The 25,128-nt window shown below is 44.3% G+C and overlaps 1 protein-coding gene across 1 annotated transcript in view; it reads right to left on the bottom strand.

The window, feature by feature from the left end:
* Positions 1-821: 821 nt before the first annotated feature.
* Positions 822-25,128, bottom strand: part of me3 (malic enzyme 3, NADP(+)-dependent, mitochondrial) — a 120,602-nt gene continuing 96,295 nt past the window's right edge. The window contains exons 10-13 of the mRNA XM_084313869.1: positions 14,108-14,250; positions 13,296-13,469; positions 4,447-4,545; positions 822-1,170 (exon numbers count right to left, since the gene is read on the bottom strand). Of these exons, the coding sequence (XP_084169995.1) occupies positions 1,009-1,170; positions 4,447-4,545; positions 13,296-13,469; positions 14,108-14,250 (578 nt within the window). The 3' untranslated portion in view covers positions 822-1,008. The remainder of the gene's footprint in view (positions 1,171-4,446; positions 4,546-13,295; positions 13,470-14,107; positions 14,251-25,128) is intronic.

Genomic DNA, 25,128 nt, shown 5'->3' with positions numbered 1-25,128 from the left:
ACAAGACTTGCCATTAGCGACTGTATCCTTAATGCAGTATTTGGACGAACATTATAAATCGGGCAATAATGATTATTGTATCAAAAGCATTGACTTCCTGTGTGGGGAGTGAGGAGGAGGAGCCACATATCCTTCCTCTCCAAAACAAAGCTATAGTAAGGCTTGAATGATTGGCATGTGTTTGTCAGTACAGGCAACGTGGGACTCATCTGTAGTGGGGCTGGGGCTGGTCAGTGGCTGTGCATGTTCAGCTACAGGTCATGGAGCGTGTAGCTCACCTCAGACCAGGGAAAGAACACAGTGGGTGACCCCTCACATACACAGCTGGTGACTGGCTAGGGAGGGGGGTGTATGTGGCTGTTTGCTGCGGGGGAGGGGGGTGTATGTGGCTGTTTGCTGCGGGGGAGGGGGGTGTATGTGGCTGTTTGCTGCGGGGGAGGGGGGTGTGTGTGGCTGTTTGCTGCGGGGGAGGGGGGTGTGTGTGGCTGTTTGCTGCGGGGGAGGGGGGTGTATGTGGCTGTTTGCTGCGGGGGAGGGGGGTGTATGTGGCTGTTTGCTGCGGGGGAGGGGGGTGTATGTGGCTGTTTGCTGCGGGGGAGGGGGGTGTATGTGGCTGTTTGCTGCGGGGGAGGGGGGTGTATGTGGCTGTTTGCTGCGGGGGAGGGGGGTGTGTGTGGCTGTTTGCTGCGGGGGAGGGGGGTGTATGTGGCTGTTTGCTGCAGGGGAGGGGGGTGTATGTGGCTGTTTGCTGCGGGGGAGGGGGGTGTGTGTGGCTGTTTGCTGCGGGGGAGGGGGGTGTATGTGGCTGTTTGCTGCGGGGGAGGGGGGTGTATGTGGCTGTTTGCTGCGGGGGAGGGGGGTGTATGTGGCTGTTTGCTGCGGGGGAGGGGGGTGTGTGTGGCTGTTTGCTGCGGGGGAGGGGGGTGTGTGTGGCTGTTTGCTGCGGGGGAGGGGGGTGTATGTGGCTGTTTGCTGCGGGGGAGGGGGGTGTGTGTGGCTGCAGGGTCGTCACACGTCCTGGACCTTCATGGCCTCCTGGGGCCAGTCGTAGGTGTCCAGGCAGAACGAGTCGTAGTCGGGGCTGTAGACGTGGGACAGAACAAAGGCCTCCTTGTCCTTTGGCTCAGGATACACAGAGGCTATGTTGTTCCTGTACGCATAGTTCACAACCTGAGGGGGGGGGGGGGGGGGAGGGAGAGAGAGAGAGAGAGAGAGAGAGAGAGAGAGAGAGATCATGAGTAAAGAAGAACTACAATAGATGGTCATGAGTAAAGAACTACAATAGATGGTCATGAGTCAAGAACTACAATAGATGGTCAAGAGGAACTACAATAGATGGTCATGATTAAATAACTACAATAGATGGTCACCAGTAAAGAACTACAAGAGATGATCACGAGTAAAGAACTACAATAGATGTCATGAGTAAAGAACTACAATAGATGTCATGAATAAAGAACTACAATAGATGGTCATGAGTAAAGAACTAGAATAGATGATCATGAGTAAAGAACTACAATAGATGGTCATGAGTAAAGAACTACAATAGATGTCATGAGTAAAGAACTACAATAGATGGTCATGAGTAAAGAACTACAATAGATGGTCATGAGTAAAGAACTAGAATAGATGATTATGAGTAAATAACTACAATAGATGATCATGAGTAAAGAACTACAATAGATGATCATGAGTAAAGAACTACAATAGATGTCATGAGTAAATAACTACAATAGATGTCATGAATAAAGAACTACAATAGATGTCATGAGTAAATAACTACAATAGATGATCATGAGTAAAGAACTACAAGAGATGGTCATGAGTAAAGAACTACAATAGATGTCATGAGTAAAGAACTACAATAGATGTCATGAGTAAAGAACTACAATAGATGGTCATGAGTAAATAACTACAATAGATGATCATGAGTAAAGAACTACAAGAGATGGTCATGAGTAAAGAACTACAATATTTGGTCATGATTAAAGAACTACAATAGATGTCATGAGTAAAGAACTAGAATAGATTATCATGATTAAAGAACTACAATAGATTCAAGCCCAGCTCTCTGCGTTGCTACCAGCTTGGCTGGTCGTTCATACTAATACAATTGGCAGTATTAGGGGGAGGGAAGCTGGTGGGTGGGGATCGGACGTTGTGGACAGCGACTCCTACAGGTCGGTTGGTGCGCCTGCGCAGTAGAATCAGGAAGCGACGAGGGCGGCGTGTCCCTCCCACGCAGACCCTCGCCGCTGAGAGATCGCACTGTGCAGGTGAAAAGATGCGACGGCTGCCTCCTCGAGTACCGGAGGGGACACGTGATGTAAGGCTTCGTCCACATTGCAGCCGGCTTGTGGGAGGCATGGCCTAACAGCATTCGAGACAGGGGAGGGTAGAATTGGACAATACGAAATTGGGGACGGGAGAAAAATTGAAAAACTACAATAGATGTCATGAGTAAAGAACTACAATAGATGGTCATGAGTAAAGAACTACAATAGATGGTCATGAAAAAACAGCTCTTTCTGTGTGGAATAATTTAGTATGACAACAGCAGAGAAGGTAGGATCATTTAACTGATCATTTAACTTATACTTGTCTACATCATTTTGAAGTGTGTAACTTTAGGAATTCAAGTTCAAGTTTCTTTATTAGTTGTTATACAGAAGTACAGAATACTTTTATACAAAATGCTTCTTTCTGTTACGCTCCAGAGACTGTGCTAGACAAAATAGATAAGTACAAAATAAGTATAGCAACTTAGCAAGTATAAAATAGAAGTCAAGTACGTAGACAAAAATGTTCAGTATATACATATATATACAATGTACAATGCAGAGTAGAAGTAACTGAGTTACAATACAATACACTATACAGTACAAAGCAGAAATGGGATGAGGTACAATTTACAGTAAGGTGTAAATTTGTAGTGCAAATTCTTTACCAATAAATATTTTTAGAATAGAATTGTGTTCTTTAAATCTTAAAATCTGAACTAGTTTCATCCCAGCTGATACTGGAGGTGTGGCCATCTGCATGTGGCTTCTGTGGCAGGTGTCAGACAGCAGTACTTACTGAGAGAGATTTAAAGGCCTGCTGGATAAGCATTAGCATTAGCATATTTGTCACATACATACCAGGGCATACAGTGAAATGCGGGTGGCCATGCCCGCTTGGATTGTGCAATAATACTAATAATAAAATGGACATAAAAAACAGATAATAAAAATACATAAAATAGACATGATAAAATAGACATGCTAAAGTCCTGAGATAGTGCAATACAATGTTAGCTACAGATTTAAGGCACTGGGTCCTATGTACCCTACTATACAATATACAGTTTCTACTCTATATCCTTATGCTATACTTGCTATATCTAAACGATACTATACAAGAACCACATCGGTTCTTTCCTTAAAGTGACCTTTATTTTCCTCGTTCTTTTAAAGTGTCCTTTCCATTTTGTTTAAAGTGACCGTTTGTGTGTGAGCGATTGCAGCATGTGTGTGTGTGTGTATGTGTCTGTGTGTGCTCATGTGTGTGTGTGTGTGTGTGTGTCTCTGTGTGTGCTCATGTGTACTTGTGAGTGGAGAGATCAGTGTTCAGTGTTCTGATGGCCTGGGGGCGTCTATGCTTTTACCAACGCATTCGTGTTTCCGGGTTCCCGTTCTGCGCTCTGATTGGCCACTGACCTACTCTAGTACGCCCCCCTCGCTATGAGCGTAGAGAGAGAAATAATGCGTGGACACTTTGAAATGGGTACGCCCTACCGCCTCCAGGAACAGCTGTTTCCGCGTGACTTTATGTGCGCTAAAGTTAAAGTTTAAAGTGCTTAGAAATGCCGGTAAATGCCGGTTCATTCATGCTTTGAGGCACGCTTCCCGACAGGACTTTATAATATTGTAAAAGCATAGACACACAGGGCGTATCACTCACACAGACTAGGCGTTTCTAAAAATGCATCTCGTAACTATCCCCGCAGCTGAAATGTCTCGCCAGCTGGAAGAAAAGGAATCCCTAATGTCACAGCTAACCCGGGGAACACCGGCCTTCAGTCAGCAGATCGAGGTGCTAAAGAGACTTCACGAGGAGGAAGATCGTTCTACTTTATAAAATGCTAATTGTAAATATGTTTAAGTCCACTCCACATTACAGTTCTACTTTTGTTTTGATGTGAAAAGTGATGCTGCATAAGATGACTGCTGAGAGCGTCGTTTCTTGACTCTCGGCTGAGAGCGTAGTTTCTTAAAATTGTCAAGCTACAATATTATAAAATACAATATTATAAAATCCTGTCAGGAAGCGTGCCTCAAAGCATGAATGAACCGGCATTTACCGGCATGTCTGTCTCTCTTCTCTCCTTCCTTTCTAAAACACTTGAACGTGCTGTATCCAACCAACTCACTGATTATCTCTTACAGAATGACCTCGTAGACCTACCTTCACGGCGATCTTGAAGGACACCTCTCGAATGGTATTAAGTGGAGGGTAGAGTCTTCCCTCAGCCAAGTGCTCCTCTGTCACCATGTCAGCTATCGCCTGAGAGAGAGAGAGAGAGAGAGAGAGAGAGAGAGAGTGAACACCTGAAATACAAGACCAGATGCAGTATACAATATACATGTATGAACATGTCCTCTAAGAGTGTACCCCAACTAAAGCGATGATAAAGTCCTGATATTTTTGAAAAGTGAAAACGGTTACTTGTTTACATTGTGACGGCAAACATATCATTATTACAGATGTCATTATTTTCTAACGAGAGACGACAGCAGAAATGTTTAAACTTTAGTCGTCCTCGGGGGTCCATAGTGGGCAAGGCACTCGCCACGAAATGCTGGAGACGCTGGGCTCGACAGTTCGATCCCAGCGCTCCACATTTGCTTTCAGTTTAGCTGGTCGTCCGTACTAATACACATTGGCCGTATTAGGGGGTGGGAAACTGATGGGTGGGGATCAGGCGTTGTGGACAGCGACTCCTACAGGTCGGTTGGTGCGCCTGCGCAGTAGAATCAGGAAGTGTCGGGGGCAGCGTGAGCCTCCCACGCGTTACTCCTCGCCACTGAGAGATCGAGCTGCGCAGGTGAAAAGATGCGACTGCTGTTACCTCAAGTACCGGAGGGGACTTGTGCTATGTATGACTTAGTCCACATTGCAGCCGGCTTGTGGGAGGCAAGAAACAGCGTCCGTGACAGGGGAGGGTTGAATTGGATGATACGAAATTGGGATGGGAGAAAATATAGAAAATGGGAGAAAAAGTGGATAAAAAAAAAAAACTTTAGTCGTCCTCTGCTTTTCAAACAGAAGTTGAGCCGGTCAGAATTAGGCTCCAAAATAACAAAATAAGAGCTTTTTCTGACATGTTATTAGCAGGAATAGCTTTATTATCATCACCAACAACTTCACAATAAGTGTCAAGGACTGAACATTTCCCATATTTTAATTAACAAAACACTAGGGGGCGAATTCACAAAGGGATTGAGCGGCTTTTTCTGATGCAATGCTGTGCAAATAGCCCCAAAACAAACCTTGCTATGCACAAAGCCTGCGTAAAGGGTGAAATACCGCGCTAACTTTGTTGCCATCATCATTGCGTCTCTGTGCGTCAGTGCTATTTGCGGGTATTTAAATGAGGTAATATGGGTGGAAAATGTGCCCCTTTCTATGCAAATGAGCCTCATTGCAAAAACACTCCAATTCACAAAGATCGGCGCTAATTGCCACGTGCAGTTTAGTAGCCAGTGTCTCCAGTAATTTTTGATTGATTGATTACTTTATTTTGACACAATCGTAGGACAAACATTTGAAAAACAAACAATAACAGTGTCAACACGATGGTCAAAAATGGATAAAACACAATACAGCCAAGGCTTGTTTCCATTGTGGTCCATACATGGAACATAAAAAGGCACAAAAACACGAATGGACATGTACACTAGACAGGACACATCCTAAAAATTTGTATAAAAACACCTAACCTGACAACTCATACAGTCAACTAATGTTAAAAGAACATTTTAAATCCGCAAACCCTTAACACTTTGAGAGCCAGCCGTGTTTTCCTTTTTACCCCCTTGAATGCCCAAATCCACTCCAATGTTAACATTAATATCGCCTAATCTATGTTTTAAATTATGGCTATGTGTCTAATCTGCCCGTCGCTTATCAAAGACTCATTTTCCAGTCAACATTGTCAAAGCAGATTGTTTTTGTATCGCTTCATTTCAGTTTGATAGCATTTTGAAAATCACTCGTTTTCGCGGAAAAAACACATTCTATGATAATCATCTTTTACTGGAATATTCTAGAACGTTGTCATTTGTCGGCCTATTTATGAATCGTTTTCAAATAAACGCTAGATAATCGATAGTATATGTGTGCGCACGCACGCTCGTGCCGCGCGCTGATAATCGCTGCTCTTATTTCCTGATGGCTTTTACAGTCAAAACAGCCATATAACATATAGGGGAAACGCTTATATATCCGTGAAAACGAGTCTGATTATCCTAAGACTGATAACATAGATTCCTTACCTGAGATCAGATGGTATCCAAATGGTTTATTCCAATTTCCGATCACCATTCGAAAAAATCGCTCATTTGATTGATCCATCGTGTATACAGTATAACACATATTCACCGCGGCACCAAGGCTCCAGAATGAACTCTGGTAGACCCCGGTTACATCAGTGAGAAGTAAAATGTGGAGTCGGAAATCCTTTCTCCCATTCACTTTCATTGAGTCCAATCCAAAAGGGTGATTTACCATCTGGGAGACGATAGGGGGCGCTTTTTTCACATCTGAGAGCCTGGTGACTGGATCTCCAACGGTAGGCTCGCTTGATGCAATATGATTTCAGATCGCTAATAATAAAAAAAATTTAAAAAATAAGTATTCTCGTGATGGGCATTCAACCCGCGGAAACCCGAGAAATCTCGGGCGTGGCATCCAAAGTGTTAAAAGCAACTCATGATAAAAAGATAAAAACTAAGTTATGAGCGGCTGGGTGGCGCAGCGGACATTGCGCTCGTCACCAACGCAAGAAACACCGGGTTCGACTCCGGCTGTCGGCGTTGCCTCCGGCTTGGGCCGGCCGTCATACTAACTCAATTGGCAGAGATAGCGGGTGGGAAGTCGATGGGTGGTAATCTGGACGTTGTGGACAGCGACTCCTACAGGTAGGTTGGGGGACGCCTGCACAGCAGAGACAGGAAGTAGCGGGGGTAGTGTGAGCCTCCCACACGTTACACCTCGCCACTGAGAGTCCACGCTGGCAGGTGAAAAGATGTGACAGGCTGCCTCCTCGTGTACCGGAGGGGACACGTGATGCAAGGCTTCTATCCTCCCTACAACCGGCCAGTGGGGGGCATATGCGAGCAACGCTCAAGACAGGGGAGGGGAAAATTGGCACGGGAGGAAAAATTGAAAAAGGGAGGAGAAAAAGTAGATTAAAAAATATATATGTACCATCCCATTTCAATTTAAAAAAATGCATTCCAAAGCAACCCATAACACAAACAAATCAATCTGTTTATTAACCACTTAAGCCCTATTTTCTGAAAATCCTCCTAAAAATACATACCTAAGTAAATGGGAGATTGCTCCACTTCTACAAGGTCCATTTGCATGTTCTTGGTATCTAGGGACATCTATGGATCTCAGGGAATGTATTCAGTGTCAGGAATATTGTGTCTGTTACTAGGCTTGAGTAAATTGTGATGAACCAAAGGAGAATGTAATTTTATTATTTTCTTTGATCTTTGACGGTGAATTACACCATGCTAAAAATGACCAGACATGGATAATTGCCACTGAGCTCATTCAGCACCTTCTTGAGATCACCTGTACAAGAAATCTAAGCAAATTAATAAAGGGAAGATGATTAAACAGGAGATTTTGTAGAGACTGTACTGAATTTTGCCATCCGGACACATGCAATTTGAAACATGATTATAGAATATAACGCCTATAAATGACCTTATTATGACCATCTATGGATCGGGCCAAATATCCCCTTTCAAGTGGCAGAGTTCAATCTGGATTTAGTATCACCAGGCGTGATTCACAAACCGTGAATGAAATCTTTCAGAACTTTGAGAATTTGCGCCTCCTGGTGGCATATAACAGAACAGCACTCAACCTCAAAATCAACCTGTCGGCACCACGGTTGATGGCTGTAACTGTATATGGCTGGACCGTGTATGAAACACTAGAGGACTTGTAATCAGTCACTCACTCCGTCCGTTAGGGACAGACGAGACATTGGTTTACACGGCTGGTCCTGCACCTATCAACGTGTGCCATTATTACTATCTAAATGTAATCATTATGGAATATATTATGAGCTGTATGTGTATGAACCAAGCATCCTATATGAAGCACTTTGGTTGACAAGTGTCATGTTTAAATGTGCTATATAAATTAATTTGATTGATTGATTGACTCATCTAAACATGTAACTACTAGCTTAACGTTAGCTACTTAGCATGGCTGCTAGTTCAAGTTGTTTTATTTGTCACATATAAGGTACATTAGAGTGAAATGCTTGGTTCTGTATGAGCCTCCTGAGATTGTGCGTCATACTGTACAGTAAAAAAAGGTTAAAGAATAAAGACCAAACACTATACAAAACAAAAGTACAAAATGCAAAAAGAGGTAAGAGATGTCATGCAAATATTTTTTGCAATAAATAGATTAAATATGGTGTAGTGTTAAAAAAGTTTTTAAAGTTGTCTGAAGTGAATGAATGTTTAAGGTGAATGTTTAGAGTGAGTGTGTGCATGTGGATGTGTGTCCAATGAATGTAGCTCTAACATTAGATGGAAATATATTGTCACATGTGTTATTGGGCTTATCCAAGTGACTGGGGAAGTTACTTGGATAAATTACCTGCTTACTGCATGTTTAACATAATGTGCATTTCTCTCCATGCTCTCGTTTCTCTCTCCTTGCTGGTTGTTCCGACACATTCAGAATCATTGCGGCTTTTGCCAGTGTCGTTAACTGCCAACCTGCTTCGTGCGTGTGTTTGTAAAAATCTGTAATGTAGCACAGTGTCAACAATGTTACTTATAACATTCTTTCTCTGCCCTGGAACTCAAACCATATTCTGATGCCCCAAAATCTTGTTTTATTTTTTATATCATTGTGGGATTTGAGTCCGTCTCTTAGTGCGTTTTCTCATTAGGAACGGTTGGTCCGTTCTCGAGAACGATAGTCCGCCCTCCCCCGATGGCCAGCTTCCTCACTACCAATCTCGTTTCGTCCCCGAGCACACTTGAGGGAGCAACACCCCGATACAGCAGGGGGCGGTATGCACCTAGTCGGTTTGCTATAGCTGGCGCTTCAACCTTTCTTTGCTCTTGGATAAAGCATTTCGGGACGGAGTCTCTCTCTCTCTCTTTTACTCAACCTCTTTATTGGATTATCTGTCTGATAATGTCTGTCCGCTAATGTTGCACTGAAAACGACCAAAGCTAATTCATTGTATGCGAAAACTTGGCAATATTTCTCCATCACCGCAAATCCGCCCCTAATAAAGAAACTTGAACTTGAATTCCTAAAGTTACACACTTCAAAATGATGTAGACAAGTATAAGTTAAATGATCAGTTAAATGATCCTACCTTCTCTGCTGTTGTCATACTAAATTATTCCACACAGAATTTCGCCGCGGGGGGGGGGGGGGGGGGGGGGGGGGGATAATCCCACGGGACAATGCATTGGGAACTTGTTTTGCATGACGAGACATGCCCCCGTGAATATTATTGCACGGATCAGAATACTGGCGCGCGAGTGGGAGCGTGCGCAATGATATTTGCAGCAGGTTGACAGTGATATTTGCGAGTGCTGTCTTGACGAGAGAGAGAGAGATGTGGAGCAGGTTTTACAGACTACAATCCCAAACGGACCTAAATAATATTAAAAAATGTAAGTAGGAATACAACTCTATTCTGGGCAAGCAGGTCAGCACCAACAGAACCTCTTGTTACAGCAAGCCTCTCCCGTGTTTCGGTACAGGTTGTTTGTATATCTGTGATCGTTCCGTCGTCGCGGACGCTGATTCGCTCCCAAAACCACCTTTTCAAGTTGTCCCGGCATGGAGCGAATCAGCGTCACCGATGCTTACACTACATTTACGTTCTCATTACACTACTTTTACGTTCTCATTACACTACTTTTGGGGCAATAGTGCTCGGATTCGACCCCGGATGCCTAGTGAGAAAGCCCTCTTATGTTCCAAGGGGGCTGGACCTCCATGGGGAGGTTGATTCAACCTTTATATAATTTTCTCTCTCTCTCTCATCTCTTATGTCTGGGACACTTGTAAATTAATGGCTCCGAGGTGTCGGGTGGAGTGTCATCTATTTTCAAGGCCTTCGGTTGAACGCATAGCCATGATGTGTGTGGCAATGGGTCAGTCATAAATACAACCATTTTGTTTTTAGAACAGACCAATCTGTGTTAAAGGAGGGATCGAGAGAGATAGAGTTGTTCTGATGGCAGACTTAAGAGGGAGACAGACCTAGATAGGAGCTGGCTTAGGAAGAATGACTCGATTGAATATTATGCATCTTATCGACGCAAAGAAAATAAAAAATAAAACTCATTAGATCATCCTTCTATGCGTGTGTGGTTTTACAAAGTTTAACCAATGGGAAATCATTAAACCGATCATCAGTCTAAACCTCGTAACTCCATTCGCCCTCAAAATCTGTCTGTCAAAACCTCGTAACCGCCCCTCCAGTGTTTTGGCTGCCCGCTCGTGGAAGAATGGAAGAGAATTCGCTGCGACTTCGTCAGAGTTAAATTGATCAATATTATAAACGGTTTTAAAATTACCCATAGCCTGCAAACTCACGTACACTAGTATGCAGTGTATGCCTCTACCGGTCGTTATGTCCGATTGTCACGTTATGAATATAGATCGAAGTGGTTCTTTAGGACATTGAATGGTAGAAAGTTGTGAAGTAAGTTGTTGAAAACATGTAAACATTACGTTCGCTAGTACAGCACCACTAACGTCAGCTACGCTTATTTTTGCTAGTGAAATAGTGATTGATGAGAGAGAAAGGCTTGTCTAGTTGTACAAGTGTGTGTGTGTGTGTGTGTTACCCCTGGAGTGTTGGTGCCCGTTTTTTTTTATTGCCCATATTGTTAATGTGGGCTTTGTTGTATTGTAGCTTACAATAATATTCTAAGCGTGTTTTCTATTCAATGAGTTTACACTAATGTTTGTTCACTAATGACGCATCATTGTTCAGCATCTCTAGCTTCTTCTCTCCAATGTAATGTATGTGCTAAGTGAGTCCGAGTTAAAAAGAAAAATATATCTACTAAACACACTACCTAACTGGTAAGTGTTGTATTCAGTTGTGTCCAGTAGGGAGCAGTATCGAGCTAGAAACTGACACCTTTAGTGCAGAAATGGTAGGCGGTGTCTCAATTCATGGGTTATTTTATCATCAGGTCGTCGAGACGACTCCTCAGACCCAATGATAAAACACCACCTAGGTAGGATGTAGGCCTAACCCCTTCAATTTAGACACAGCCAAAGTCTGCAAATGGGAATAGGACCCGCAACCTTAGACTGCAGCGCGGCGTAGGCGACTTTGCCCCTGGTGGGAGCTAAGATTAAAAAAGCACCTAATATAAAGTTGTTTTTGAGCAGAAAGGGTCAGTGACAATTCCTGGTGAGTATTTGCAAATAGACACTTGGTAACATTTATGGAATACACGTTACTGCCGTTTGAATCGTTGAATAACAATAGCCTCTTATAGCCCTATTTTCAACATTTGTTTTTACAAAACCTCCATTTGAACTTTATCAGAGTAAAATATAAATAATGTATTGATACCGGCAAGTAACTGACCATTTGTGACATGGTGTGACATGACCAGGTCGTTTTTTTCATCTCCTGAAAAGTTGAGTTTTTGGAGTTACAAGGTTTTCTTCCGCCAGCGACCTTCTGTTATTCTTACTTCTGACCTGATAATATGCTACGTGTCAACATTTGAGTCTAGATAGGTATCCATATGGCATCTCTCGCAGAGGTTGTGTTGAACTTTAGGCACCAGAAAGGGATATAACCAAAGGAGAGGGTGATAACAAAATTGCCATATTATGCCACGAGGAGAGAGGATCTTGGTCTCTTGTCTTCATCTTGGAGGAGAGAGGATCTTGGTCTCTTCTGTCTTCATCTTGGAGGAGAGAGGATCTTGGTCTCTTGTCTTCATCTTGGAGGAGAGGATCTTGGTCTCTTGTCTTCATCTTGGAGGAGAGGATCTTGGTCTCTTGTCTTCATCTTGGAGGAGAGGATCTTGGTCTCTTGTCTTCATCTTGGAGGAGAGGATCTCTCTTCTGTCTTCATCTTGGAGGAGAGAGGATCTTGGTCTCTTGTCTTCATCTTGGAGGAGAGAGGATCTTGGTCTCTTGTCTTCATCTTGGAGGAGAGGATCTTGGTCTCTTCTGTCTTCATCTTGGAGGAGAGAGGATCTCGTCTCTTCTGTCTTCATCTTGGAGGAGAGAGGATCTTGGTCTCTTCTGTCTTCATCTTGGAGGAGAGAGGATCTCTCTTCTGTCTTCATCTTGGAGGAGAGGATCTTGGTCTCTTGTCTTCATCTTGGAGGAGAGGATCTTGGTCTCTTGTCTTCATCTTGGAGGAGAGAGGATCTTGGTCTCTTGTCTTCATCTTGGAGGAGAGAGGATCTTGGTCTCTTGTCTTCATCTTGGAGGAGAGAGGATCTTGGTCTCTTGTCTTCATCTTGGAGGAGAGGATCTTGTCTCTTCTGTCTTCATCTTGGAGGAGAGAGGATCTTGGTCTCTTGTCTTCATCTTGGAGGAGAGAGGATCTCTCTTCTGTCTTCATCTTGGAGGAGAGGATCTCTCTTCTGTCTTCATCTTGGAGGAGAGAGGATCTTGGTCTCTTCGGTCTTCATCTTGGAGGAGAGAGGATCTTGGTCTCTTCTGTCTTCATCTTGGAGGAGAGAGGATCTTGTCTCTTCTGTCTTCATCAGGACGTAGCAATAGAGGAGAGATGAGGAACTCCCTCAACCGTTTTCAGTTCATAAATATCACCATAGTATTGCATTAGTAGTATAGTCCGTAGCGCAGACTCGTGCACCCAATTTGATTGGCCTAAGGGTCGACGATATCAGTTGAGATTAAAGTGGCTCGCTTGCTACACAGGCACAGAAACAGCCCGTTGAGAACGGGACTGAAACAGAGAGGTATAGAGGCTGTTAGAACGCACAGTCTGGAACTCTGTCCTCTGACAGGTGAAAGGACCTCACCTCTGCTGTGGTCAGGAAGATGTCCTCTGATATGTGCCGCACCCCGCAGGCAATGACACCGAGCGCCACGCCGGGGAACACGTAGGCGTTGTTCCCCTGACCAGGGTAGAAGGTGCGCCCGTCAGCCAGGGTCACCTTACCGAAGGGGCTGCCACTGGCAAAGATAGCCCGACCCTGGAGGGCAGATGGGGATCATTACAGGGAACATTGCCAAAGTCACACACAAAGTCAATAGTAAAGGGTAAAATAGTGCATTTATATAGCATTTAACTGCTTTACAATTAAGTGTCTTGCTCAAGGACACTTCGACACACTGCGCAGGAGGAGCGGGAATTGAACCGGGAAGTGTACTGTAGTGCAGTAGGTTAGGGGGGGTACCTCTGTGAGGGTGTAGTGCAGTAGGTTAGGGGGGGTACCTCTGTGAGGGTGTAGGCCTGTAGTGCAGTAGGTTAGGGGGGGTACCTCTGTGAGGGTGTAGGCCTGTAGTGCAGTAGGTTAGGGGGGGTACCTCTGTGAGGGTGTAGGCCTGTAGTGCAGTAGGTTAGGGGGGGTACCTCTGTGAGGGTGTAGGCCTGTAGTGCAGTAGGTTAGGGGGGGTACCTCTGTAAGGGTGTAGGCCTGTAGTGCAGTAGGTTAGGGGGGGTACCTCTGTGAGGGTGTAGGCCTGTAGTGCAGTAGGTTAGGGGGGGTACCTCTGTGAGGGTGTAGGCCTGTAGTGCAGTAGGTTAGGGGGGGTACCTCTGTGAGGGTGTAGGCAGTAGGTTAGGGGGGGTACCTCTGTGAGGGTGTAGGCAGTAGGTTAGGGGGGGTACCTCTGTGAGGGTGTAGGCCTGCTCCGCGGTGCACTCTGCCTTGCTGGTGGGGTTGCTGAGTGCGAAGATGATCGGCCTGTCGTTGAAACTCGCCATGTCTCGGATGATCTTCTCAGTAAAGGCTCCAGTGATGGCAGCCACTCCTTAAAAAAAACAATAAAAAAAAAAAATGTATTAATCAATTCAATTTATGCCATGTGGTTGCTGCATAATATACAGTGGACTGGTCAGCGTACATTGTTATACCTGCATTTTCCACAGCAGAGGGCAAGTCATTACTAAAACTGTGGTCCCAGACCACTTCTTGGAGGTATGCCACATGCTGAACTACTACCATTTGATTGACCGTTGTAAAAGACCTCCTGTGTTCCAGAGGAAAACTAACTTTCCATCAAGGTAGTTGTAGATGGGCCAAAACCACAACATTTCAATAAAAAAATCGTGATCAATGACGTCAAATACAGCACTGACATCTAACATAACTGCTCCCGCTATATTAGAGTCATCAATCTCACTCAACCAGTCGTCATTAATGTGTACGTATGAGTGCTGTTTCTGAATGCATGTGGATTGTATATATTTGGTTATTGTTAAAGTAGTCTTGGATCTGAAGACATGAATAATTCTCTCCATAAACTTACTAAGTGCAGGAAGAATACTTACAGGTCTACTATTAAACCCACTGAAAGTTAACTTATTATTAATAGTTCACTTATTTACTTATTATCCTTAAAAAAAACACGGCAACATTATAGGAAATTAACTTACAGTCTCCTCCAGAGTCAGACAAGAAGATTTACCAATTTCCTGTGTGTTCAGTAAAAAGCTACCCGGCTGCAAGCTAGCCCTGCTTAGCACACATGAATGGAAGAGGATACGGACCACTAGCTACTGAACGAGAGGACGCTGGTCTCCATCTTCTCATCTGACTCTGGAGAAGACGGTGAGTGCATTTCCCATAATGTTGGTGTGTTCCTTTAAAGGAGAACTATCTTATAAATGGCCTTTTTCAGTGTTTAGCATTGTTTCCTAGCTATGTGGACTTATATTAATAGGATCTATGTCTCTAATTCTCATATTGGCGCATTCTTCCAATTCTCCTCTCACAATATTCACCCTCACTGAACTGAGTCATCTGAAAATGTGCATATCTGTGATGTCAGAGATTTCTCAGCTGCATAATAATGTGGCAGTTGATGTGGCAGTTGGTTGGAGCCCAGCCTCAAAATGGCTTAAGATCTTGAGGTAGAAAAATGCTGTTTTTGAGTATTTGATTAGAAATACAAAACAATGAATAAATTTTTTTTTAAAACGTACAGGGGTGTTCCATAGACTCACAGGAATTGTGTAAAAGTGCCCAAATAGTGAAAGAAATAGTAAAATAGTTCCCCTTTAAGCAATGGGATGATTGTTCCCTCCTTCGACAGATGCCCCACGTAACCTACATCTATTCAATATGTAACAGAGACCTGAGATTAGGGCTGGGCGATAAAACGATAACGATAACTATCGCGATAAATTATTTCCTCGAAATAAACATGAAACGTGGTCGCAAAGTTTCGATATATCGATTTCCAAGCTTGGCTCCGTTCAGCCTCGGCTCAGCTCACTCACTAACAACAACCAACGTTACGTGATGACGTGACGTGCTTACGCACCACAGCTAACAACCAATCAGTGAAGGAGATGGCCGAGAGCGAACGAGATCCGGAAGGAGACCCAGAGGTACTAGGACTCACTCAACAACAAGGCTTGCTAGGCTAATTAGCTTGCACAGCGCTGTTTTATATATTTACGTGCCGAGTATGTGTGTGTTTTGAATTCTGAGGCCACGTTTAAGTAGTGTGGGGTATACAGTGGACGTCGTTTCAATATATTGTGGCGGAAGAGTTTTAGTGTCATATTTATTGTCATGAGATGCTCCGCTTGTCGGCTACTGTTAACGTGCGCGGATCTATTCAATATGTAACAGAGATGTAACCTACATCTATTCAATATGTAACAGAGATGTAACCTACATCTATTCAATATGTAACAGAGATGGAACCAGCAGTAGGGCTGAACGATTAATAGATTTTTAATCGAAATCGCGATTTGAAATGATGCAATTAAAAATCGCCAAGCCTGCAATTAAAAAAAAACATTTTCTTTTTTTTTTAACCAGGAAGTCCCATTGAGATACAAGCTCTCCTTTTCAAGGGAGACCTGGCCAAGATGACAGCAATAACATTTGCAATACATCACACATATAGTCAAGTTAGACCGCGCTCACAAGTTCTCACACTGGGTGCTGTAATCCCATAAAGTTCAGTATATCAAAGCAGGGTAGCCGGACCAGCACTCACAGGTTCAATGTTTTTTATTGGCAGCCTGAATCAAAAGCAGACATGTTTCAGACAATGTCCTTCATCAGTGGTATGGCTAGCACTGGAAATACATTCAAGGTGATGGTTAAATACACCTGGCAGGTAAATGACACGGCAGGAAATGACATCACAACGCAGGTGTGCCTATGGAATATGACTAAATGAATGACCTATCAAATAGAGTCCAATCATAATTTATACATATGTATAGATATATCTATATCTATCATCATTTAATATTTATAAACAATACAATACAAAACGAAACAAAACAAACTCTATGGACTCTATTTGATAGGCTGCCAATAAAAAACATTGAACCTGTGAGTGCTGGTCCGGCTACCCTGCTTTGATATACAATACATCACACAGCAATAAAATGTGCAATACATCACACAAGAACATAATAAAAGTGCATGTATACAATATACAATACATCACATGTAAACACAAACACAAAGCAGAATAGTCTACATGATAGTAAAAGTGTATAATACAGAGTAATACAGTAATTTTGCAGTTGGGACCCGACTACAGAAAGCAGCAACATTCTTCTTGTAGGAAGTAATGTAATACAGATTTAAATTCACCAAGAGAGACCGGGGTGTCTAAGTGGATAATGGTCCTGTAGCCCATTCCATGCCCAAGGTGCGAAGCTTGATGGCTGCTTTTTTTTTTTAATATAGCGCTTTTAACCAAAGCGCTTTACAATTTGTTACTTACATATTACCCATTCACACACCGACGGCGGAGGCAACCATGCAAGGTGCCAACCTGCTCATCGGGAGCAATTAGGGGTTAAGTGTCTTGCTCAAGGACACATCGACACGCTGCCCAGGAGGAGCGGGAATCTAACCGGGAACCTCCGGATTGCCAGACGACTGCTCTACCTCCTGAGCCACTGTCGCCCCTTGAGAAAGCTGTTCCTAGCTAACCCAGAACACATCTGAACTGAGTAAGGAAAGGGGGGGGGGGGCATCTCTCTCTCTACTGGTTCAATTAATGTAGAAAAGTAGAAAAACTTTGCACTATAAAAACAAACTGGATAGTTGATGATAATAAACATTTAACTTCATTAGCTGAAGTATTCTAAAATAATTTAAGCCATTCTCCTTTTCTGTGTGTGTGTGTGTGTGTGTGTGTGTGTGTGTGTGTGTGTGTGTGTGTGTGTGTGTGTGTGTGTGTGTGTGTGTGTGTGCACGCGTCTCATATCTGGTCTGACATCAGAGGAGTTTGATAGTATTTACTGAGGATTGCCAGATAATGTTGATATTTAAACAAACAAAAAAATTATAATACAAAATAAATATACATAAAACAAATTGTTGTAGGAACAGTTTGGATGAGGGAGGTAGGGAGGGGTTTTAGATTGTGTGTTGTGAAGTTTAGACTTCAGAGAGGGAGAGTAAAGTACAGTAAAAAAGGTACCGTTGGGTACCGTACCTGGAACCAGCAGACATCTATTCAATATGTAACAGGGACCGGGATGTGGGCTTAACTCACCTATGATAACAGTGGGCTTAACTCACCTATGATAACAGTGGGCTTAACTCACCTATGATAACAGTGGGCTTAACTCACCTATGATAACAGTGGGCTTAACTCACCTATGATGGCAGTGGGCTTAACTCACCTATGATGGCAGTGGGCTTAACTCACCTATGATAACAGTGGGCTTAACTCACCTATGATGGCAGTGGGCTTAACTCACCTATGATGGCAGTGGGCTTAACTCACCTATGATAACAGTGGGCTTAACTCACCTATGATGGCAGTGGGCTTAACTCACCTATGATAACAGTGGGCTTAACTCACCTATGATAACAGTGGGCTTAACTCACCTATGATGGCAGTGGGCTTAACTCACCTATGATAACAGTGGGCTTAACTCACCTATGATAACAGTGGGCTTAACTCACCTATGATGGCAGTGGGCTTAACTCACCTATGATGGCAGTGGGCTTAACTCACCTATGATAACAGTGGGCTTAACTCACCTATGATAACAGTGGGCTTAACTCACCTATGATGGCAGTGGGCTTGACTCACCTATGATAACAGTGGGCTTAACTCACCTATGATAACAGTGGGCTTAACTCACCTATGATAACAGTGGGCTTAACTCACCTATGATAACAGTGGGCTTAACTCACCTATGATAACAGTGGGCTTGATGGCAGTGGGCTTAACTCACCTATGATGGCAGTGGGCTTAACTCACCTATGATAACAGTGGGCTTAACTCACCTATGATGGCAGTGGGCTTAACTCACCTATGATGGCAGTGGGCTTGACTCACCTATGATAACAGTGGGCTTAACTCACCTATGATAACAGTGGGCTTAACTCACCTATGATGGCAGTGGGCTTAACTCACCTATGATGGCAGTGGGCTTAACTCACCTATGATGGCAGTGGGCTTGACTCACCTATGATGGCAGTGGGCTTAACTCACCTATGATGGCAGTGGGCTTAACTCACCTATGATAACAGTGGGCTTAACTCACCTATGATAACAGTGGGCTTAACTCACCTATGATGGCAGTGGGCTTAACTCACCTATGATGGCAGTGGGCTTGACTCACCTATGATAACAGTGGGCTTAACTCACCTATGATAACAGTGGGCTTAACTCACCTATGATAACAGTGGGCTTAACTCACCTATGATGGCAGTGGGCTTAACTCACCTATGATGGCAGTGGGCTTAACTCACCTATGATGGCAGTGGGCTTAACTCACCTATGATAACAGTGGGCTTAACTCACCTATGATAACAGTGGGCTTAACTCACCTATGATGGCAGTGGGCTTAACTCACCTATGATAACAGTGGGCTTAACTCACCTATGATAACAGTGGGCTTAACTCACCTATGATAACAGTGGGCTTAACTCACCTATGATGGCAGTGGGCTTAACTCACCTATGATGGCAGTGGGCTTAACTCACCTATGATAACAGTGGGCTTAACTCACCTATGATGGCAGTGGGCTTAACTCACCTATGATGGCAGTGGGCTTGACTCACCTATGATAACAGTGGGCTTAACTCACCTATGATGGCAGTGGGCTTAACTCACCTATGATGGCAGTGGGCTTAACTCACCTATGATGACAGTGGGCTTAACTCACCTATGATGGCAGTGGGCTTAACTCACCTATGATAACAGTGGGCTTAACTCACCTATGATAACAGTGGGCTTAACTCACCTATGATAACAGTGGGCTTAACTCACCTATGATGGCAGTGGGCTTAACTCACCTATGATGGCAGTGGGCTTAACTCACCTATGATAACAGTGGGCTTAACTCACCTATGATGGCAGTGGGCTTAACTCACCTATGATAACAGTGGGCTTAACTCACCTATGATGGCAGTGGGCTTAACTCACCTATGATAACAGTGGGCTTAACTCACCTATGATGGCAGTGGGCTTAACTCACCTATGATAACAGTGGGCTTAACTCACCTATGATAACAGTGGGCTTAACTCACCTATGATAACAGTGGGCTTAACTCACCTATGATAACAGTGGGCTTAACTCACCTATGATGGCAGTGGGCTTAACTCACCTATGATGGCAGTGGGCTTGACTCACCTATGATAACAGTGGGCTTAACTCACCTATGATAACAGTGGGCTTAACTCACCTATGATAACAGTGGGCTTAACTCACCTATGATAACAGTGGGCTTAACTCACCTATGATGGCAGTGGGCTTAACTCACCTATGATGGCAGTGGGCTTAACTCACCTATGATAACAGTGGGCTTAACTCACCTATGATAACAGTGGGCTTAACTCACCTATGATAACAGTGGGCTTGACTCACCTATGATAACAGTGGGCTTAACTCACCTATGATAACAGTGGGCTTAACTCACCTATGATGGCAGTGGGCTTAACTCACCTATGATGGCAGTGGGCTTAACTCACCTATGATAACAGTGGGCTTAACTCACCTATGATGGCAGTGGGCTTAACTCACCTATGATGGCAGTGGGCTTGACTCACCTATGATAACAGTGGGCTTAACTCACCTATGATAACAGTGGGCTTAACTCACCTATGATAACAGTGGGCTTAACTCACCTATGATAACAGTGGGCTTAACTCACCTATGATGGCAGTGGGCTTAACTCACCTATGATGGCAGTGGGCTTAACTCACCTATGATGGCAGTGGGCTTAACTCACCTATGATAACAGTGGGCTTGACTCACCTATGATAACAGTGGGCTTAACTCACCTATGATGGCAGTGGGCTTAACTCACCTATGATAACAGTGGGCTTAACTCACCTATGATAACAGTGGGCTTAACTCACCTATGATGGCAGTGGGCTTAACTCACCTATGATGGCAGTGGGCTTAACTCACCTATGATGGCAGTGGGCTTAACTCACCTATGATGGCAGTGGGCTTAACTCACCTATGATGGCAGTGGGCTTAACTCACCTATGATAACAGTGGGCTTAACTCACCTATGATAACAGTGGGCTTAACTCACCTATGATGGCAGTGGGCTTAACTCACCTATGATAACAGTGGGCTTAACTCACCTATGATAACAGTGGGCTTAACTCACCTATGATGGCAGTGGGCTTAACTCACCTATGATAACAGTGGGCTTGACTCACCTATGATAGCAGTGGGCTTAACTCACCTATGATGGCAGTGGGCTTAACTCACCTATGATGGCAGTGGGCTTAACTCACCTATGATAACAGTGGGCTTAACTCACCTATGATGGCAGTGGGCTTAACTCACCTATGATAACAGTGGGCTTAACTCACCTATGATAACAGTGGGCTTAACTCACCTATGATGGCAGTGGGCTTAACTCACCTATGATAACAGTGGGCTTAACTCACCTATGATAACAGTGGGCTTAACTCACCTATGATAACAGTGGGCTTGACTCACCTATGATAACAGTGGGCTTAACTCACCTATGATAACAGTGGGCTTAACTCACCTATGATGGCAGTGGGCTTAACTCACCTATGATGGCAGTGGGCTTAACTCACCTATGATAACAGTGGGCTTAACTCACCTATGATGGCAGTGGGCTTAACTCACCTATGATGGCAGTGGGCTTGACTCACCTATGATAACAGTGGGCTTAACTCACCTATGATAACAGTGGGCTTAACTCACCTATGATAACAGTGGGCTTAACTCACCTATGATAACAGTGGGCTTAACTCACCTATGATGGCAGTGGGCTTAACTCACCTATGATGGCAGTGGGCTTAACTCACCTATGATAACAGTGGGCTTGACTCACCTATGATAACAGTGGGCTTAACTCACCTATGATGGCAGTGGGCTTAACTCACCTATGATAACAGTGGGCTTAACTCACCTATGATAACAGTGGGCTTAACTCACCTATGATGGCAGTGGGCTTAACTCACCTATGATGGCAGTGGGCTTAACTCACCTATGATGGCAGTGGGCTTAACTCACCTATGATGGCAGTGGGCTTAACTCACCTATGATGGCAGTGGGCTTAACTCACCTATGATAACAGTGGGCTTAACTCACCTATGATAACAGTGGGCTTAACTCACCTATGATGGCAGTGGGCTTAACTCACCTATGATAACAGTGGGCTTAACTCACCTATGATAACAGTGGGCTTAACTCACCTATGATGGCAGTGGGCTTAACTCACCTATGATAACAGTGGGCTTGACTCACCTATGATAGCAGTGGGCTTAACTCACCTATGATGGCAGTGGGCTTAACTCACCTATGATGGCAGTGGGCTTAACTCACCTATGATAACAGTGGGCTTAACTCACCTATGATGGCAGTGGGCTTAACTCACCTATGATAACAGTGGGCTTAACTCACCTATGATAACAGTGGGCTTAACTCACCTATGATGGCAGTGGGCTTAACTCACCTATGATAACAGTGGGCTTAACTCACCTATGATGGCAGTGGGCTTAACTCACCTATGATAACAGTGGGCTTAACTCACCTATGATGGCAGTGGGCTTAACTCACCTATGATGGCAGTGGGCTTAACTCACCTATGATAACAGTGGGCTTGACTCACCTATGACGGCAGTGGGCTTAACTCACCTATGATGGCAGTGGGCTTAACTCACCTATGATAACAGTGGGCTTAACTCACCTATGATGGCAGTGGGCTTGACTCACCTATGATGGCAGTGGGCTTAACTCACCTATGATAACAGTGAGCTTAACTCACCTATGATAACAGTGGGCTTAACTCACCTATGATAACAGTGGGCTTAACTCACCTATGATAACAGTGGGCTTAACTCACCTATGATGGCAGTGGGCTTGACTCACCTATGATAACAGTGGGCTTAACTCACCTATGATAACAGTGGGCTTAACTCACCTATGATGGCAGTGGGCTTGACTCACCTATGATGGCAGTGGGCTTAACTCACCTATGATAACAGTGGGCTTAACTCACCTATGATAACAGTGGGCTTAACTCACCTATGATGGCAGTGGGCTTGACTCACCTATGATAGCAGTGGGCTTAACTCACCTATGATGGCAGTGGGCTTGACTCACCTATGATAACAGTGGGCTTAACTCACCTATGATGGCAGTGGGCTTGACTCACCTATGATAGCAGTGGGCTTAACTCACCTATGATGGCAGTGGGCTTGACTCACCTATGATAACAGTGGGCTTAACTCACCTATGATAACAGTGGGCTTAACTCACCTATGATAACAGTGGGCTTAACTCACCTATGATAACAGTGGGCTTAACTCACCTATGATAACAGTGGGCTTAACTCACCTATGATAACAGTGGGCTTAACTCACCTATGACGGCAGTGGGCTTAACTCACCTATGATAACAGTGGGCTTAACTCACCTATGATGGCAGTGGGCTTGACTCACCTATGATGGCAGTGGGCTTAACTCACCTATGATAGCAGTGGGCTTAACTCACCTATGATAACAGTGGGCTTAACTCACCTATGATGGCAGTGGGCTTAACTCACCTATGATAACAGTGGGCTTAACTCACCTATGATAACAGTGGGCTTAACTCACCTATGATAACAGTGGGCTTAACTCACCTATGATAACAGTGGGCTTAACTCACCTATGATAACAGTGGGCTTAACTCACCTATGATAACAGTGGGCTTAACTCACCTATGATAACAGTGGGCTTGACTCACCTATGATAACAGTGGGCTTAACTCACCTATGATAACAGTGGGCTTAACTCACCTATGATGGCAGTGGGCTTAACTCACCTATGATGGCAGTGGGCTTGACTCACCTATGATGGCAGTGGGCTTAACTCACCTATGATAACAGTGGGCTTAACTCACCTATGATGGCAGTGGGCTTAACTCACCTATGATGGCAGTGGGCTTAACTCACCTATGATAACAGTGGGCTTAACTCACCTATGATGGCAGTGGGCTTGACTCACCTATGATGGCAGTGGGCTTAACTCACCTATGATAACAGTGGGCTTAACTCACCTATGATGGCAGTGGGCTTAACTCACCTATGATGGCAGTGGGCTTAACTCACCTATGATAACAGTGGGCTTAACTCACCTATGATGGCAGTGGGCTTAACTCACCTATGATAAAAGTGGGCTTAACTCACCTATGATGGCAGTGGGCTTAACTCACCTATGATGGCAGTGGGCTTAACTCACCTATGATGGCAGTGGGCTTAACTCACCTATGATAACAGTGGGCTTAACTCACCTATGATGGCAGTGGGCTTAACTCACCTATGATGGCAGTGGGCTTAACTCACCTATGATAACAGTGGGCTTAACTCACCTATGATGGCAGTGGGCTTAACTCACCTATGATGGCAGTGGGCTTAACTCACCTATGATAACAGTGGGCTTAACTCACCTATGATGGCAGTGGGCTTAACTCACCTATGATAACAGTGGGCTTAACTCACCTATGATGGCAGTGGGCTTAACTCACCTATGATAACAGTGGGCTTAACTCACCTATGATGGCAGTGGGCTTAACTCACCTATGATAACAGTGGGCTTAACTCACCTATGATAACAGTGGGCTTAACTCACCTATGCTGGCAGTGGGCTTGACTCACCTATGATGGCAGTGGGCTTGACTCACCTATGACGGCAGTGGGCTTAACTCACCTATGATGGCAGTGGGCTTAACTCACCTATGATGGCAGTGGGCTTGACTCACCTATGACGGCAGTCGGCTTATCTCACCTATGATGGCAGTGGGCTTAACTCACCTATGATGGCAGTGGGCTTAACTCACCTATGATAACAGTGGGCTTAACTCACCTATGATGGCAGAGGGCTTAACTCACCTATGACGGCAGTGGGCTTAACTCACCTATGATAACAGTGGGCTTAACTCACCTATGATAACAGTGGGCTTAACTCACCTATGATGGCAGTGGGCTTGACTCACCTATGATAACAGTGGGCTTAACTCACCTATGATAACAGTGGGCTTAACTCACCTATGATGGCAGTGGGCTTGACTCACCTATGATAACAGTGGGCTTAACTCACCTATGATAACAGTGGGCTTAACTCACCTATGATGGCAGTGGGCTTAACTCACCTATGATGGCAGTGGGCTTAACTCACCTATGATGGCAGTGGGCTTAACTCACCTATGACGGCAGT

Source organism: Notolepis coatsorum, assembly GCF_963971535.1.
Source record: "Notolepis coatsorum genome assembly, chromosome: 5".
Taxonomy (NCBI): Eukaryota; Metazoa; Chordata; class Actinopteri; order Aulopiformes; family Paralepididae; genus Notolepis; species Notolepis coatsorum.
Note: the sequence above shows the minus strand (reverse complement) of the source record. Positions and strands in the feature narration are given on the sequence as shown.